Source organism: Eriocheir sinensis, chromosome 13 (assembly GCF_024679095.1).
Source record: "Eriocheir sinensis breed Jianghai 21 chromosome 13, ASM2467909v1, whole genome shotgun sequence".
Classification (NCBI taxonomy): Eukaryota; Metazoa; Arthropoda; class Malacostraca; order Decapoda; family Varunidae; genus Eriocheir; species Eriocheir sinensis.
The window spans coordinates 6,317,255-6,336,769 of NC_066521.1; the positions used below are offsets into that span (position 1 = coordinate 6,317,255).

Below are 19,515 nucleotides of genomic sequence, written 5' to 3' on the forward strand. Positions count from 1 at the left end.
TCATTCATTTTCATAATCCGGACCCATTCAAGTTAATCCCGAAAAAAAAGTAAATTATCAAAAGAATACTTGTGCAGGGATTTGGATTTATCTACTACTACTACTACTACTACTACTACTACTACTGCTACTACTACTACACGAAAATATCCGCTCACTAAATCCTTCCCTTCATGTGTATTTCCGACCCATTCAAGGTAATCAAAAATATAGTAAGAGTAAATTACTAAAAGAAAACTTGCGTACGTTTTGAAACTGATTTGTTACGCTTTACATAAGGGAACCAACAAATAGGAGTACTATTTATTATTATTTTCACGGATTATGTACTTACCAACTCCTTGCCTCTCAGTATCCCATCCTCACTTCATATTACTATTGCTGTTGACAGAGGGTTGAATAAGCTAACAAGGAGGTTCAGATACAATACAGGAGGACTTCATACTGATTTTGTTTGTGTGTTAGTTATAAAAACAAACAAAAAAAAAATCAGTCGACGAGGTACAGAAAAGATCGAATGAGTACAGAAAACAAAAAAGCAATATAATTTAGTTAGAAGTGAAAGAGCAAAGGAAGAATAAACCGAAGAACAAAGGAGAAAAGAGAGAGAGGAAGAAAAAAACCCAGCAAAAGAGAAAACTGAGAGATAGAAGGAAGAAGAAAGGGGAGAATAAAGAGAAACAAAAAAGGTGAAAGAAGAAGAAGCGGAGGAACAAAGGAGAAAAGCAAAACAGAGAGAAGTAGGACACACCCACACACGAAGAGAAAGCGGACGTGGAACAAGAAAAAGGAGAGGAGCGAAAAAAAAAAAGAGCAGAGGAGGAACAAAAGGACGTGGAAAAAGAAGAGAACATGAGACTGGAGGGAACAGCATCAGCATCAGGAGAGGGAGGAGGAGCAGGAGGAAGGAAAACGTTTAAGAGCCAGTCCTTCCTCTCTCTTATGAACGTCTGGGAAAGGTAATAACAAGGAAAGCTTTAAGGTTATGGTGTAGGCGGTTCAACCCTTTTAATTATTAGCGATATGAAGGTTCACATCCCCTGTAGGAATGACAGAGAGAGAGAGAGAGAGAGAGAGAGAGAGAGAGAGAGAGAGAGAGAGAGAGAATCAGATCACACAGACCCCATGGTCCAGACTAGGTAGCCTGTCCTTAAACCTAAGTGATTCTACATTAATCAGATGGCTCCAAAACGTTGCATTTCTACTCTACTTAATATTAAATTGAAGGAAGTGTCGGTCGAGCTTGTTTTTAAAAGAGTCAATCGTGTTACACTGAACCACTGAAGGTGGGAGCTTATTCCATTCTCGCAGTACAACGTTGGTGAAGAAAAATTTGGTGTAGTCTGAATTTACTTGTCTACATTTGAGTTTTATGCCATTGTTCCTCGTTCGCAAAGTGTCATCGATCATAAACAATTTTGTTCTGTCTACATTCGTGAGACCATTAAGTATTTTAAAACATTCGATCAGTTTTCCTCGGAGGCGGCGTTTCTCAAGAGAGAAAGAGTTAAGGGTGGAAAGCCTTTCTTCGTAAGATTTGTTGCGCAAGGAAGGGATCATTTTTGTTGCCCGACGCTGAACACCTTCTAATTTAGCAATGTCCTCTGCATGGTGAGGAGACCAAAACTGTACCGCATATTCCAAGTGGGGTCTGACTAAACTATTGTAGAGCGGAAGTATTACATCTTTATTCTTGAATAAAAAGTTTCTTTTAGTGAAGCCCAACATTTTGTTGGCTTTATTTGCTGCATCGATTCATTGATGTGAGAATTTGAGGTTTGACGCGATTTTGACCCTAGGTCCTTAACGCATTGAACGCTTGTGAGTTTAACGCCGCCCATTTCGTAATCGAACTTCTTATTTCTTGTTCCAACTTGAAGGACCTGGCACTTGTCTACGTTAAAGGGCATCTCCCATCTATCCGACCAAGCTGAAATTTTGTGCAAATCCTCTTGGAGGCTTTGTCTGTCTTCGTCAGTGAGAACCGAGTTACCAATCTTTGTGTCGTCTGCAAATTTACTAATGCGATGATTGAGTCAAACATCCACATCGTTGATGTAAATAATGAAGAGCACTGGGCCAAGAACCGAGCCCTGGTGGACGCCACTAGTGACCGGTGCCCACTCTGAGTTAAATCCGTTAATCACCACTCTTTGTTGTCTGTTGCTCAACCAATTCGCGATCCATTGGTTTACTTGACCGTCAATACCTATTTGCTTTAATTTATAAAGTAATTTATGATGTGGGACTTTATCAAACGCTTTCTGTAAATCAAGATAGACTACGTCCAATGATTTGGCTACGTCATAAACTGAGACGGTCGTTATAAAAGGTCAATAGGTTTGATAGGCAGGATCTTTTATTACGGAAGCCATGTTGTGAATCCCTAATTAATGAGTGGCTTTCAAGGTAACTCACAATTTTGTCTCTAATCATGCTCTCAAGTAGCTTACCTACAACTGAAGTTAGACTAATGGGTCTGTAATTACCTGGTATTTTTTTGTCTCCTTTCTTAAAAATCGGTGTCACGTTAGCCTTTTTCCAATCCGAAGGGACGATGCCTTGTCGCAAGTACATATTGAATACGGTTGTGAGGGAGGAGAGTATTTCGCTCTTTGTTTCTTTAAGCAGTATAGGATATACTTTATCGGGTCCGGGACTTTTATTTGTTTTAATTGATTGGAGAGCTTTAAGGACTTCATCGGTTGTTATTTCAAAATTAGGCAATGCATGCTCGAGATTTACATTAGTACTGGTGTTGGTGGTAGTGGGAGGAAGACTGTTAGTATTAAACACCGAGGAAAAGTAATTGTTTAAGAGGTTTGCAATGTGTTGGCTGTCAGTCACTAGTGCACCGTCGCTGTTTGTTAAAGGTCCAGTTCCACTTCTGATCGCCTTTCTGTTGTTTATGTAACTGAAGAAGGATTTCGGATTAATTTTACAGTTGGCTGCAATACTTTCTTCATATCTACGCTGTGCCTGACCTACTAGTCTTTTTACTCGTCGCCTGGCATCATTATAAAGTCTAATGTTTTCGGGCGTGCTTTGTTCTTTCTTTAACCTGTAAGACAATTTTCTCTCCTTGACTGAGTGTTTAATTTCGCTATTAAACCAAGGTGGGCTTTTATTAGTGATATTTCGCTTCTCGCACAAGGAGACGAATGTGTTCTGCTGAGTGAGTAAATGATTTTTAAAGCTTAGCCAGGCTTCCTGTTCATTGTCGTCATCTGATAGTTGTATTTCTGTTAGTTTTTGTCGGATATCTACGAAGTTAGCTCTTTTGAAATTGGGCACCTTTACTTTATTTTCAGTCACTGATGTTTGAGCGCTAATGTCGACGCGCACTAATTTATGATCGCAAGAACCGAGGTGTTCTACCGTGACAATACTGAGTAGGTTATCTTGGGTCGTTATAACAAGGTCGAGTAAGTTATTTTGTCGAGTTGGCTCAGAAACCATTTGGCTTAGATAATTTTCTTCTAGAAATTCGATCATTCTATGTGACTCGCCTTCTGTACCTGACAGTGTCGCCCAGTCGATATGGGGGAGGTTAAAGTCTCCTAATATCAGTGAGTCGTTGTTATTAAGTGACTGCCTTAAAACGCTGTACATTTCAAGATCGTCATCGAGTGATTGCCCGGGAGGCCTGTAGGTGACAGATACATTTAAATTGACTTTTGCAATGAGTACCCGCACGCACAAATGTTCAACGTTACTGTCTCGTGGTGTTTTGTCAGTGGGTTGCAAATAGCTTTTGACAAAAAAGGCGACGCCACCGCCTCTACGGTTTACACGAACTTTGTTGAAGAGTCTGTAGCCATCTATGTTGTATTCGGAACTTAAATCAATATTTGTGGTGTCGATAAATGTTTCGGTTATAGCAATTATGTCAATATTTTCTGTTAGAGCAAGACATCTCAGCTCATCAAACTTGTTTCTTAGGCTACGCGCATTGAAACTAAGGATTTTAAGTTATCTAGAGGCTTGGTAATAGAGGTGGTGGTACTTGCGGGTTCACGGCTACGAGTTTGTTGCGATGCATGGCGTCTATTTACACGGGCGGGGTGGAGGGGCTTGGCTGAGAGTCGTTTTTTGATCGGGTGTCACGTACTGCGTCGTTGAGGAGCCTTCCGAATCTGGCTGCCCCGATGGGGGACAGGTGTATTCCGTCCCTGTGGAAGAGCTCACTTTGTCCGTAGAAATTGTCTCAGGAGTTAAACTCCACGTCAAGCTCTCTGCAAAGAGTCTGTAAGCGGTTGTTGAGGCTGTAGGCCTTGGGGAAGAAGTCGCTCTCCGCCCACGTCCGTGGTAGAACTCCTGAAATCAAAATGTTAGGGGATTTAGACTTATACTGCTGGATGAGCCTACAGTACTTGTCCAGCAGTTCCTCAGACCGGGTCGTGGTGACGTCGTTCGTACCTGTGTGAATAACAAACATTGCGTCATTAGTAGCCTGGGGTGAGATCTCCTCAAGAGCAGCAGTTACATCGTCGATCCCAGCACCAGGATAACAATAGTTCCGTCTTCGACGAGGAACTCTGCCGCAGAACTCAACGACCTGCTGGCGAATCATGGAGTCACCCACCAGGAAGGTGCTCTCCTGCTCGTCATCCTCCTCCAGAATGGCAAACCTGTTGAAGCAATGAACAGGATAAATTGCTTGTCTGGCTGGTTTGGCTCCTCCATTCACGACGGTGAAGCCATCATGGGCAGTGCCACTGCCACCCTCCCGCTGCGTGGTGTTGTCCGCTGGTGTCGACGGTACCGCTGAAGGCAAGGGGGTGGTTGGAGAAGGGTTTGGCACCACAGCAACGTTAGCCTGGATGAATTCCTGTAAGGAGGCAACAGTGTGAGAAAGCTCTATTATTTTATTCTGACCTGCTTCCATCTTCTCTTCTTGCTCCTGCAGTCCTGTCTCGAGATGCTGCCTGATGAGACACAGTCGACAGACAACAGAACGCCCTGTAAAAAAGTGAGCTGGGGAGCTACCGTTACAAGTATTGCGCTTCTAAGAGAGAGAGGTTTTAGTATATTGCTATTACGTGGAATATGAAAGAAACACGAAAAAAATGGCATATTATTCCATTTTATACGATAGTTAAAGGGATTGTGTGTGTGTGTGTGTGTGTGTGTGTGTGTGTGAGAGAGAGAGAGAGAGAGAGAGAGAGAGAGAGAGAGAGAGAGAGAGAGAGAGAGAGAGAGAGAGAATATATAAAAACAGCCTCCGTACATAGCCATTGCCACTTATCAACCTCACCTTACAAATGAGAGAGAGAGAGAGAGAGAGAGAGAGAGAGAGAGAGAGAGAGAGAGAGAGAGTGAGAGAGAGAGAGAGAGAGAGAGAGAGGGGGGGGGGGCAAAGAAACGCCCATTGGACCACGAAAATTTTCCTTCCTAGCAACGTTCCAGAGAGAGAGAGAGAGAGAGAGAGAGAGAGAGAGAGAGGCGCCGCCCACCCCACGTATAGTCTCGGTGAGTCAGTCTGAGTCAGCCACGAGGAGGGACGAGACTTGGAAACCGGTATGTGCGTTAGTTAGTCAGAATTCACGTACAAGGAGCTCCTGGTGTGTGTGTGTGTGTGTGTGTGTGTGTGTGTGTGTGTACGTAAGTGGCATTCCCAGTGACTCGTGTGCGTCTGTGTTTGGTGAGGGGTATACCGTATTGTTTTCTCTCTCTCTCTCTCTCTCTCTCTCTCTCTCTCTCTCTCTCTCTCTCTCTCTCTCGAAGGACAGCTGATAAGTGGCAATATCCATGCATGGGCACTGTTTTCTCTCTCTCTCTCTCTCTCTCTCTCTCTCTCTCTCTCTCTCTCTCTCTCTCTCTCTCTCTCTCTCTCTCTCTCAGCCTCCGTAATTGGTTCATCAGGTAAACACAGCGTCACCTGCCTGCTGGACGCTTACCTGGCGAGTCACGGCTGATTAGTGGACTGGAGCACGACAGCTGCCTTCATCACCACCACCACCACTAACATCACCATTATCATTATCATCATCAACAGGAACATATCTTTATCTTCATCTACGTAAACGTCATCACCGTCACGTTCGTCATCACTATTATCATAATCAACATCACCATCATCATCATTATCATCATCATTAATATTGCTACTAAAGAAAATCAACACCTCAGTCGATACCACCACCACCACCACCCCTCATCATCATCATCATCATCGTCATCATTATCTTCATCTACCTAACCATATCATCACCATTACGTTCTTCACCATCACCACCACCACCATTATCATATTCTTTTTCATTATTATCATCATCACCATCATCATTTATTCATCTACTTAACTATCATCACCGTCACGTTTGTTATCACCACCACCATCACCACCACCACTATCATCATCATCATCATTGTCACTAGTAACTTAACCATCATCTCCGTCACCATCCTCATCACCTTTACCATCTATTCACCTCATTATCACTCCCCACATTGTTTCCAGTATCATTATCATCACCACCATCATCATTACCATTGCTTCTATATGCTATCAATACCTCAATCTGCACCACCATCATCACCATCACCACCACCACCACCGCCACCACCAAGTTTCCTCTATATTTTCATCGTTTTCACTCACTATAATACTACAGTGATAATGACAGAGAGAGAGAGAGAGAGAGAGAGAGAGAGATGGGATGAGATTTTTTTTTTTTTCGTTCTCCTTCCGCCCATTGTGATGAAAGGCGTGGGAAAAATATATTAGGGGGACCTCACACAACCTAAGCTTTAAATGGCTTCCCTTTCCTTAAATGCTTTCCCTTCCCTTTAAATGCCTTCCCTTCCCTTAAATGCCTTCGCTTTCCTTTAAATGCCTTCGCTTTCCTTTAAATGCCTTCCCTTCCCTTTATATGCCTTCCCTTTCCTTTAAATGCCTTCCCTTCCCTTAAATGCCTTCGCTTTCCTTTAAATGCTTTCGCTCTCCTTTAAATGCCTTCCCTTCCCTTTAAATGCCTTCCCTTTCCTTTAAATGCCTTCCCTTCCCTTTAAATGCCTTCCCTTCCCTTTAAATGCCTTCATTTCCCTTTAAATGCCTTCCCTTCCCTTTAAATGCCTTCCCTTCCCTTTAATGCCTTCCCTTCCCTTTAAATGCCTTCCCTTCCCTTTAAAGGCCTTCCCTTCCTTTTAAATGCCTTCCCTTCCCTTTAAACGCCTTCCCTTCCCGTTAAATGCCTTCCCTTCCCTTTAAATGCCTTCCCTTCCCTTTAATGCCTTCCCTTCCCTTTAAATGCCTTCCCTTCCCTTTAAATGCCTTCCCTTCCCTTTAATGCCTTCCCTTCCCTTTAAATACCTTCGCTTCCCTTCAAATGCCTTCCCTTCCCTTTCAATGCCTTTCCTTCCCTTTCAATACCTTTCCTTCCCTTTCAATACCTTTCCTTCCCTTTAAATGCCTTCCCTTCCCTTAAATGCCTTCCCTTCCCTTAAATGCCTTCCCATCCCTTTCCTTCCCTTTAAATGCCTTCCCTTTCCTTAAATGCCTTCCCTTCCCTTAAATACCTTCCCTTTAAATGCCTTCCTCTCCCTTTAAGTGTCTTCGCTTCCCTTAAATGCCTTCCCTTCCCTTAAATGCCTTCTCTTCCCTTTAAATGCCTTCCCTTCCCTTAAATGCCTTCCTTTACCTTTAAATACCTTTCCTTTCCTTTAAATGCCTTCCCTTCCCTTTAAATACCTTTCCTTCCCTTTACATGCCTTCCCTTCCCTTTAAATACCTTTCCTTCCCTTTAAATGCCTTCCCTTCCCTTTAAATGCCGTCCCTTCCCTTTAAATACCTTTCCTTCCCTTTAAATGCCTTCCCTTCGCTTTAAATGCCTTCCCTTCCCTTTAAATGCCTTCCCTTCCTTTAAATACCTTTCCTTTCTCATCCCTTCCTTACCCTTTCCTTTTTCATCTTTCTATTTTCCCTTTCCTTCACTTCCCTCTTTCCTTCCCGCTCTCCTTTTACGTCTTTTTTTTCCCTTCTTTCCTTTTTCCTTCTTTTCTTCTGTTCTCATCTTCCTTCCGCCTCCCCTCCCCTTCAATGCCTTCCTTTTTCATCCCTTCTCTTCCTCTTTCCCTTTTCGTCTCGTATTTCCCCTTTTCTTCATCTTCCCTCTCTTTTCTGTTTTTCCTTTCCTTGTATCTCTTTTTTTTAATTATTTTCTACTTTTCCTTCTCCTTTCCTTTTGCCCTTCTTTCCTTCTGCCCTTTCTTCATCTTCCTTCTGCTTTCCTTCCACATCCCTTCCCTATTCCTCTCTCGTGTTTCCCCTTTTCTTCAACTTCCCTCTCTTTCGTTTTACTTTTTATTACCTCTTTCTTTTTTCATTCTTTCCTATTTCCCTCTTCCTTCATTTTCATTCTTTCCTTCTGCTCTCTCCTCTCTTTTACTTCTTCCTTCCGTCTTTCCCTCTGCCCTTTCCTCATTTTTTCTCTTCTTTCCTTTTTTTCCCCCATTTACCTCCCTCCCTTTGCTACTTTCAACCCTTCTCTCCACTTATATTCCTTACCCTAATGTATCTCCCTCATCCCCTCTCGTACTGTCCACCCAACTTTCTTCCTCCTCCCCCCTTCCTCTCCTCCCCATATTCCAACTTTTTCTCCCCTCCCCTCATTCCATATTCCCCTCCTCCCCCTCCTCTGCATAACCATGAATACAAAGTGTGTTTTAAGGGGATACTGAAGTGGTATAGTGTGGGTATGGTATCCCGTTTGGTGTGGGGAGGGTGCAGGGGGTATGGAATGAGGGAAGGGGAGGAAGAGGTAGAATATGGGGAGTAGAGGAAGGGGAGGAGAAATAAGAGAGGGACAGAGGATGTAAAGCAGGAGGAAATGTGTAGATGGGAAAAGAGAGAGAACGGGGAAGAGAAAAAAGTGAAACGAAGGGGTGAACGTTGGAAAAGGAGGAAAATGAAGAGGAAAGAAAGGGCAAGAGGAAGGGGAGGGTGGAGTGTGTTGTGGTGTGGGTGGAGTGTGGTGTGAATGGTGTGTGTTGTGTTGGTGGTGTGGGTGTGGTGTGTTGTGGGTGGGGTGCGTTGCTGTGTGGGCGGGGTGGACATATTTGTGTGTACCCTGGAAACAACTTTAATGGGTCGAGGGAGAAAGCGATACAATGAAAACAGGAAGGAGGAATGAGAAGAGGATGAGGATACGCGTTGATGCAGAAAATAATAAAAGACTGAAAGAAGGAAAAAAGGATAAGAAAGTGCACAGTGAAAAGTATTTAATTTAGTGTTAAAAAGCAAGAGTGATGAAAACAGTCAACAGAACAGTCAAGCTTTAAAGCGGAAAATGAAAAAAAATTATATGGAATGACTGAAATAAAGAGAAAGTTTCCAATGGAGGTTACTATGACTGAACAATGCAAAGAGTGATATAATGAAACGAAAACCGATGAAGGAGAAAAGGAGGGTGATAAGTCAAGCGTTGAGGCAAATAATGGGAAAAAAAAGTTTAATGGCGGAAAAAAATGAAGATGAATAAGAAAGTGCACAGTGGAAATGACTAGAATGGAACAATGAACGATACATATTGTTAAAATAGTGAAATGCAAAGAAGAATCGGAAGCTAAACGTTAATACAGGTGTAAAGAGCGAAAGAAGTAGAATGAGAAAAAAAAAACAAAGATCAGGAAAATACACAGTGGAAATTGCTATAATGGAACAATGCATGAGATGATATAACATAAAAAGTGGAATGCAAAGAATAATAGGAAGCTAAATGTTAATACAGGTTAAGAGAGAAAGAAGTAGAATGATAATAGAGAAACATAGTTAGGAAAGTGCACAGTGAAAGTTATCGTGATGGAACAATGTATGAAGTTATATAATGACAAAAAAGAATAGTGAAAATAATAGGAAGTTAATACGGGGAACGAGAGGAAAAGTAGAAAATGATGAAGCAAGTGATATAATGAAAGGAAAAAACTGAGATAGGAAAATGATATACCAAACGATTATGCAGAAAAAGAAAAAAAAATGACACTGATAAAGGAAAGTTAATTAAAAAGAAGCGCACTTTGGGGATTACTTTTAGATGAAGCAAGACATGAAGTGAGATAATGTAAATAGGAAGAGGAAGAAAATGAGCAAACCAAGAAGGGAAAAGAAATGAGAAGAAAAATAGAAGAAAGGAAAGTTAGTTTAAAAGAAGGGCACCGTGTTGATTAATATTAAATGAAACTAGGCAAGAAGTGACACAACGAAAGAAAATTGAAAAAAAAAACATCAACTCAGTAACAAACCAAGAATCAATACAAACGGAAAAGGGAAAAAAAATTGAATAACAAAAAATGCTAAAATAGTGTCATACCAAAAAAGATAAACAGGAAGGAGAAGGTAAGAAGATATACAAGGATGCAAAGGGACATTAAGAGACTGCTAGAAGGGCGATGAGAGTAAAAAAGTATAAAGGCTGTGCTATATTAAGAAGATGGAGATGGTTTTTACAATGGGAGGGTGTCAAAATAGGAACATAAGAAGGGAAGGAAGAATAAAGCAAATGGAGAAAGTCTTTGCAATGTGTGTGTGTGTGTGTGTGTGTGTGTGTGTGTGTGTGTGTGTGTGTGTGTGTGTGTGGATTGTTATTACGAGAGAGAGAGAGAGAGAGAGAGAGAGAGAGAGTTGTGATTTCAGTGGAGTGGGTGGGTGAAGTGGCTGAATGGAGAAGTGGAGAAGTGGAAGGGGGTAGGAGAGAGCAACGGGAGGGGGTGGAGAAGGGGTGAGGTGGATGGCCAACTAAATTAACTTGTAACTCTGCATCTTAAGGACGAGGTGGAGGAAGAGAGGAGAGAAAAGAGGAATAATGAAGAGAAGGAAGAGAAGACAGTGTAGACAATCCGGTATCAAACCACTCCATGTTCTCTCTCTCTCTCTCTCTCTCTCTCTCTCTCTCTCTCTCTCTCTCTCTCTCTCTCTCTCTCTCTCTCTCTCTCTCTCTTCACCCTTCCACTCTCCCTCCCTCCCTCTGCATTATTGACCTTCACCCCCCAGAGAGAGAGAGAGAGGTCGTTACTGTTTTGTCACATGCAGGAAGTGATTAGTTCTTTCTTAGCCCATCTCTGTTATGACGTATGGAAGAAGGGAGACAGGAAGGAGAATGATGATAAAAGGTGGAGGAGAGGGAGGAAGGAAAGGGTTGTGGTGTGGAGGGGTTAAGGAGGAGGAGGACAGGGATGGGGTATGGAGGAGTTAGGGAGGAGGAGGAGGACAGGGTTGGGGTATGGAGGAGGAGGAGGAGGAGGAGGAGAAGGAGGAGGAGGACAGGGTTGGGGTATGGAGGAGTTAGGGAGGAGGAGGAGGAGGAGGAGAAGAAGCATACAGGGGGAAGAAGATGGGGAGGAAGAGAAGATAAAGTGTAGTGTAAGTGGGATGGGACGAAGTTGGAAGAGGGGGAGGAGGAGGAGGAATAGGGGGAAGGAAGAGGAGGAGGAGGAGAAGGAGAAAGAGTGAGGGGGAGGGTCGGTTTCATTCCCCCCTGCAACGTGGGCGTCAATGGTAGTGGAGGAGGAGCAGGAGGAGGAAGAAGAGGAGGAGGAGGAGGAGTAGGGCGTGGTGGTGGTAATGGTGGTGAGCGTGGTGATGAACATGCATTCTTATTTTCTCACCCTCTTACCTTCCTTCCCTCTCACTCCCTCTTCCTCCCTCACTCACCTGTCCTCTCACCTCCTCCCTCTCCCTCCCTCCCTCACTTACAAACTCACGTACTCCCTCGTTCCCCCTCTCACTCCCTCTCTCCCTTACTTGCCCTTCCATTCCCTCCTCCATGCTCGTGCCCTTTCCTTCCCTCCCTCACCTACACCTTCATTCACTCTCTTCCTCCCTCCCTCACTCACTCACTCACCTTCCCTCTCACTCACGCACTCACTCACTCACCTTCCTTTTCTCTCCCTCACCTGCCCTCTTCTCATTCACTCAGGCGCATCATAAGCAGCTAGTGAGTGAGTGAGGAAGGGAAGGAGGGGGGAAGGGAGGGAGGAGGGAGATTATGATGGCCGGTTTGGCACGAATAAGATAAACATACTATGCGTATACAAGAACGTCGGGAGGAGGAGGAGGAAGAGGAGGAGGAGGAGGAGGAGGAGGAGGATAGTGATGAACCAGATGAAAGAAGAGTATACACAAGTTCAAGAGGAGGAGAGGGGTAGGAGGAGGAGGAGGAGGAGGAGGAGAAACTAGTAAGACTTAAAGGAGAGGAATTTAAGAAGAATATTTGTTTAGAAGAAAAGGAGAATGAAAAAAAAGCAGAAAAAAGCAGGAAGATGAAGAAGAGGAAGAAGAAAACAGTAAACAGAAACAGAAGAAGAGGAAAAGGAGGAAAAACAGAAGAAAGAAGAAAATAAAGAGGAAAAAATAAGGGAGAGGAAAAGGGAGAAGAGGAGGAGGAAAACGAAGAAGAGGAAGAAGACTGAGGATGAGGAAGAGGAAAACACTGCGGTAGTTTCACACCAAAGAAGAACGAGCAAGCAACGCCGCTGGTGGTGGCGGTGGTGGTGCCGATGTGGGCGGGCGGGCCGTAGTGGTGGCGACAGAGGAGGAGGAGGAGTAAGAGCAGGAGGACGAGGAGGAGGAGGAAAATCGATGCGTGCCTTTCCCTGTGCGTGTGGCAGTGTTGGTGTCGGCGCCTGGCTGGTGGGAGGGAGAGAGAGGAGGCAAGGCAGTCGTAGTGCTACCGTGACAGTGGCAGCAGTAGTCGTAGCGGTGGATAGGAACGCTCAAACCTCCAACCTCTAACCTGCACGCCAAGCACAGAACCGCCCCGTACAAACCCCCTCGTACTTAGTTACAAGCGTAGGATCGATGGGTTGAAACAAGAGGATGAGTGAGAGGAGAGCCTTGCCGCCGCCGTCCCCGCGTGTTCAGCAGCAACAACAACAGCAGCCACAACACAGAAGGAGGAGGGCTGCAACACACTCCCCAAGGCCCTCAGCCCCTTCAACAGCTTCACGACACCACCAGCAGCCCGACGGAGGGGAGAATGAGTAAGGACGAAAGAGAGAATGGGTAGAGGAAAGGATTGACTGGCGAAGGAGAGATAGTAAGGATAGAACGAAAGAGTGGAAGGAGAGGAACGGATTGAGGAGTGAGAGAGTAAGGATAGGACAAAGGAGTTACAAGAGAAGGAAAGGATTGACTGACGTATGGGAGAGAGAAGGATTAAATGGAAGAACGGCCGGCAGAAAGGAGAGGGAGTTAGAATAGGATGAAAGGGATAATGGAAGGATAGGAAAGAACTGAAGGGTATGTAGAACGCCTGACGTAGGAGGGAGAGAAAGGATAGGACGAGACAGCTAATGAATGGAAGGAAAGGAAAGGATTGACTGGTGTTGGGGAAAATGAGACCCACATTTGACAAGGCTTTCGTAGATGTTGTGAGTATGTCCATGGGTAGTTTTATGACCCTTGCGATAGTTTGACCATTCTCCTGTACCTTGAACCCAGAAAAATACTCCTTAGAGCCCGATTGATCTTCTTTTCGGTTCCTTGGAAATAGTCGATGTGAGAGGCGGAAGTGTCTGAGAATATGAACTTAAAGATGGAACGAAAGAAAGAAGGGAAGGATTGAAATGAAGAACATCTGAGGGAGGGGAGAGACCAATTTAGGATAAGACGAAAGAAAGAATGGAAGGAAAGGATTGAATGTAAGAACGCCATATGGAGGGGAAAGCGAGATAGGAAGGATAGAATAAAAAGGTTGAGTAAACAAGGAGAAAGAAAAGGAAGTATGAGAAAGTAAAGAGTGCGAAGAAACGAGGTAATAAAGGAAAGAAAGGAACGGGTAGTGGGATTAGGTGAAGGACCAGAGGATCCTTGACTAATGAAAAAAGGAAGTAAAAGTAAGGGAATAAAGACAGGAAGAACAAGGAAACGAGAAAGAGAGAGTAAGGGAAAGAATAGGGAAACAGGATGAAAGTAAACGAACGAAAGTAGTAAAAGAAAAAGTAAGTAAAATGGGAAAAAAGTAAGGGAATGAAGGAAGAACAAGGAAACAAGACAGCAAGGGAAAGAATATGGAAACTGAATGAAAGTAAAGGAAAAAGAGTAAGGAAAGGGGAGGAAAAGGGAAGGGAATGAAGAGAGAAAGAACAAGGAAACAAGAAAGAGAGAGTAAGGGAAGGTATGGGGAAACTGGATGAAAGTAACCGAACGAAAATAGAAAGGAAAAAAATAGTTAGTAAAGAGGAAGAAAAGGGAAGAAAGAACAAGGAAACGAGACACAGAGTAAGGGTAAGGAAAGCGGAGGAAAAAAGGGAACGAAGGAAGAAGGAGCAAGGAAACGAAGGAAAGGAAGGGAAATAAAGGGAAAGACTGGGGAAGCTCGATGAAAGGAAAGCTCATAAAGGGACAAAAGTAGTAAGTGTGTTTTTGTGCGCGTTTTTTTTGTTTTTGTTTTTTTCAACCCCGTGAACTCTGGAAATGAAATGAGCAATGCACGAAGAGGTTACTTATTCACATCGTTTTCCTATACACCCTTGGTTCAAATTGTCATTGTACTCACGCGATTACTCTCCTCCTCTTCCTCCTTTCATGTATTTATTTCTATCGTTCTCCTCTTCATCCTCAGTTCGTGTTATTGTATTCACGCGGTTACTCTCCTCCTCTTCTTCCTCCTTTCATGTATTTATTTCTATCGTTCTCCTCTTCATCCTCAGTTCGTGTTATTGTATTCACGCGGTTACTCTCCTCCTCTTCCTCCTTTCATGTATTTATTTCTATCGTTCTCCTCTTCATCCTTAGTTCGTGTTATTGTATTCACGCGGTTACCCTCCTTCTCTTCTTCCTCCTTTCATGTATTTATTTCTATCGTTCTCCTCTTCATCCTTAGTTCATGTTATTGTATTCACGCGGTTACTCTCCTTCTCTTCTTCCTCCTTTCATGTATTTATTTCTATCGTTCTCCTCTTCATCCTTAGTTCATGTTATTGTATTCACGCGGTTACCCTCCTTCTCTTCTTCCTCCTTTCATGTATTTATTTCTATCGTTCTCCTCGTCATCCTTAGTTCGTGTTATTGTATTCACGCGGTTACTCTCCTCCTCTTCTTCCTCCTTTCATGTATTTATTTCTATCGTTCTCCTCTTCATCCTTAGTTCGTGTTATTGTATTCACGCGGTTACTCTCCTTCTCTTCTTCCTCCTTTCATGTATTTATTTCTATCGTTCTCCTTTTCATCCTCAGTTCGTGTTATTGTATTCACGCGGTTACCCTCCTTCTCCTCTTCCTCCTTTCATGTATTTATTTCTATCGTTCTCCTCTTTATCCTCAGTTCGTGTCATTGTATTCACGCGGTTACCCTCCTTCTCTTCTTCCTCCTTTCATGTATTTATTTCTATCGTTCTCCTCTTTATCCTCAGTTCGTGTCATTGTATTCACGCGGTTACCCTCCTTCTCTTCTTCCTCCTTTCATGTATTTATTTCTATCGTTCTCCTCTTCATCCTCAGTTCGTGTTATTGTATTCACGCGGTTACTCTCCTCCTCTTCTTCCTCCTTTCATGTATTTATTTCTATCGTTCTCCTCTTCATCCTTAGTTCGTGTTATTGTATTCACGCGGTTACTCTCCTCCTCTTCTTCCTCCTTTCATGTATTTATTTCTATCGTTCTCCTCTTTATCCTTAGTTCGTGTTATCGTATTCACGCGGTTACTCTCCTTCTCTTCTTCCTCCTTTCATGTATTTATTTCTATCGTTCTCCTCTTTATCCTTAGTTCGTGTTATTGTATTCACGCGGTTACTCTCCTCCTCTTCTTCCTCCTTTCATGTATTTATTTCTATCGTTCTCCTCTTTATCCTTAGTTCGTGTCATTGTATTCACGCGGTTACTCTCCTTCTCTTCTTCCTCCTTTCATGTATTTATTTCTATCGTTCTCCTCTTTATCCTTAGTTCGTGTTATCGTATTCACGCGGTTACTCTCCTCCTCTTCTTCCTCCTTTCATGTATTTATTTCTATCGTTCTCCTCTTCATCCTTAGTTCGTGTTATTGTATTCACGCGGTTACCCTCCTCCTCCTCTTCCTCCTTTCATGTATTTATTTCTATCGTTCTCTTCTTCATCCTCAGTTCGTGTTATTATCGTATTCACGCGGTTACTGCATTTCGTTTTCCTCCTTTCATATCGTCGGAGGGAGTAGCTTTCGTTTTCTTTTCGTGTCACAGTCTATTTATTTATTTATTTTGAACGATTTTCTTTTATTTGAAGGTCAAGTTGAGGCGGTCGATCTTTACCCAGATCTACTACTACTACTACTACTACTACTTTTCTTCCTCAGCAGGACATATCGTAGTTTCAGAAGGGGGTGACTCTTCTATATACATGAGATCGACTATGTAGAGTATATACGATTCATGTTTTAAAGTACTATTGTTGATGATGATTGCTATTGATGTACTACTGTTTATTGGCAAGCTTAGTTAACCTGTACCTTCCCTCACTTCTTGATCTATTTCTCTTTCATTTCACATTTCATCTTCTTCATCTTCTTCTTCGTCTTCGTCTTCTTCTCCTCCCCCAGAAAAAAATAATAAAATCTCATAAAACCGAATTGGACTTGTAATCAACTTTTTTTTTTGTATCTTCCCGTTCTTGGTTTATTTTCATGTCCAGTCTCCTTCCTCCTCCTCCTCCTCCTCCTCCTCCTCCTCCTCCTCCATTTCCTCATTGCATTACGCCGCGTCGCCGCCCCTCCCCTCCACCTCATCCACACACACACGCCTCGCTCGCACCTGTCCTTCCCCCTTCATTAGACATTCTCAGGTGGACTGGTGGCATTTACAGGAATAGGTTGACTCGGCCGGGTTCTGCTCCATCTCCTCTCTTTCCTCTCCATGAGCAAAGGGTGACATTTAGCTTCCTCTTCTTCCTCCTCTTCTTCCTCTCTTCCTCCTCTGTCTTCTTCTTCTTCTTCTTCTTTTTCGTTCCTTTTTTCTCTTCCTCTTCAACCTCCTCCTCGTCCTCCTCTTTATCCTCCTCCTCCTCCTCCTCCTCCTCCTATTACTACTACTACTACTACTACTACTACTACTACTACTATCTCTTTTTCTTTGCCATCATTTTCATTAGTTTTTTTTTCTTTTTCGTCTCTTATCTTGTTCTTGCCTTGTTTTTGTTCTTCTTTTTCTTATTATTCCTTTACCTCCTCCTCCTCCTCCTCCTCCTCCTCCTCTCGTTGTCGCTATAATAAACGTCAATATTGATTGTGTCACGTATTTCCTTGTTTATTCTCTCTCTCTCTCTCTCTCTCTCTCTCTCTCTCTCTCTCTCTCTCTCTCTCTCTCTCTCTCTCTCTCTCTCTCTCGTCAAAGTTGTCTCGCCCTAAAGGAAAACGGAAATATTGGAATTGTGTTGGAAAATTGGATAGGAAAAAAGGCGTATTGGTTTGTTTTGTTGAAGAAAAGAATGTTATGTTTTTTGTGGTATTACTTGCTTTGTGTTGTGCCCTGGTGGTGGTGGTGGTGGTGATGGTGGTGGTGAAAAGGTGATTGTATGGGGGAAGGACAATTGGGGTGGAGGCTGCGAGGTGGTGTTGGTGGTGGTGTTGAATGTGGTGGTGTTGGTAGTAGTAGTAGTAGTAGTAGGAGGAGGAGTGGTAGTAGTATTAGTAGTAGTAATAGTAGTAAGGTAGTGATCATGGCAACAAGGAAATAAAAAAAAGCTATTATTTGCAAGGGAAAAAGTAGGAAAAAAACAAACAAAAAAAATATCATGTTAAAAAAGAAAGGGAGAGGAAGAACATAACTTTTTTTTCCCTCCTTGTCATTAATTTCCTGGGTAAAAAAAGTGGAAAAAACTCAAGTTATTACGTAGTTAAAAATTTTAGATTACGGAGTATCTCTCTCTCTCTCTCTCTCTCTCTCTCTCTCTCTCTCTCTTCAAAACTCCCACATTCAAGCAATCTCCTTTCCCCTTTCTCACGGCCCCCTCCCCCTCTCTCCTCTTCATCCTTCACGTCCCTTCCCTTCCCATCCACATCAGAAATTTTACTCCTTCCCTCCCTCTCTCTCCCGCTGAACCACATTGCTCCTCTTCCGTCCATCTTTCCCATATACTCCTCCTGGCTCTTCCTCCTTCCCTTTACTCTCCTCATATGCATAATACAAGCACACTCATTTTACACACACACACACACACACACACACACACACAGTGTACGTTTGTAACTCGTCTGTTTATACTTTATAGGAATGCATAATCACGTTTTCTCCGTCAGTAGAAAACGGAATCGGCAATATCGTTGAAAGGATAGACTTAAACAGCCTACTTAAATGATTTATTATTATTATTATTATTATTATTATTATTATTATTATTATTATTATTATTATTATTATTATTATTATTATTATTTTACTTATTTTTGTGGAAAGTACACGTGGCCATTATGTAAACCATTTTGTGTGTGTGTGTGTGTGTGTGTGTGTGTGTGTGTGTGTGTGTGTGTGTGTGTGAGAGAGAGAGAGAGAGAGAGAGAGAGAGAGAGAGAGAGAGAGAGAGAGAGAGAGAGAGAGAGATACACTCAAAATATCAAAACGTGACAACCGAAAAAGGAAAAAATAACTGAATGAATAAAGAACTTCCATCACACAATGCTCAACAAAGCAAACGGGACAATACAATCGGACAACAAAGAAGACAAAAGAATAAAAGAATAATAAAAGGAAGAAAACAAGAATAGCCAACAAAAAAATGAGTCGAAGGGAATAATCGTGAGCGTGCAAGGTGAAAATACGTGATTACAGGTAACAAGCGTGAAAACCGTGACACCTGTGCACACAATGGCACCCCTGCATCACCTGTGTTAAGTGTTGCCGGTGTTTCTTTTGTGTGTTAGAAGACCATTTTTATTTATTTTAATGCCTGATCTTACAAACGTTGTATTAGTCTTTGTTAACACTAATTTTACTGATTTGTCTTTTTTGGGCCGTTTTTCAAGGCGTGGTTAGTTGGTTTAGTTGATTTTTTACATCACTTTTACGATTCAGTTTGTAATATGTCAACTGTGAAAATCCAACACTTTTAGCTAACACCGTCCCGAAAATTAAATTAATAAGCCACATACCTGTTGATAAATACTAATACGACGTCTAACAAATCCGTGGTAAAATTTGTTTGCCTAAATATAAATTCTCGTAATATTATGAAGAGCTATTTTTGTGCTGTATATTATGACTATTCCAAGCTCTCTTACTAAACGATGTCAGTTGCTACCAGTTCAAAACCCAACGTCGACTTCCAAACTGTTTAATTGCTTTCCCTGTGTCCCGGGGTAATGAGTTCTGACCACGAGTCTCCAAGGCCACTGCGACGGAGATAAGCACCGAGGCCATGCTCTGCTATATAGCGTATGCTCCCAACTTTACTTTGAGCCTCACATAAACCAAGGGCTCTTTCTAAACTGTTTATTCTCCCTTCCTGAGCTTCACATAAACCAGCGGCGGCTTCCAAACTGTTTATTCCTCTTCGTTGCACTCCACAAACTTCACTTTCAGTTACGTTTTCTTCGCCTATTTGCACCATACTGTTA

The 19,515-nt window shown here is 42.7% G+C and overlaps 1 protein-coding gene across 18 annotated transcripts in view; it reads left to right on the forward strand.

Moving 5' to 3' along the window:
• Positions 1-19,515, forward strand: part of LOC126997928 (transforming acidic coiled-coil-containing protein 3-like) — a gene marked incomplete at its 3' end in the record, with an annotated part of 146,070 nt that overhangs the window by 100,838 nt on the left and 25,717 nt on the right. For 14 of the 18 annotated variants that reach the window (XM_050859159.1, XM_050859169.1, XM_050859170.1 and 11 more), the window contains 1 exon segment: positions 4,910-4,972. In XM_050859159.1, the coding sequence (XP_050715116.1) occupies positions 4,910-4,972 (63 nt within the window). 18 annotated transcript variants of the gene reach the window in all.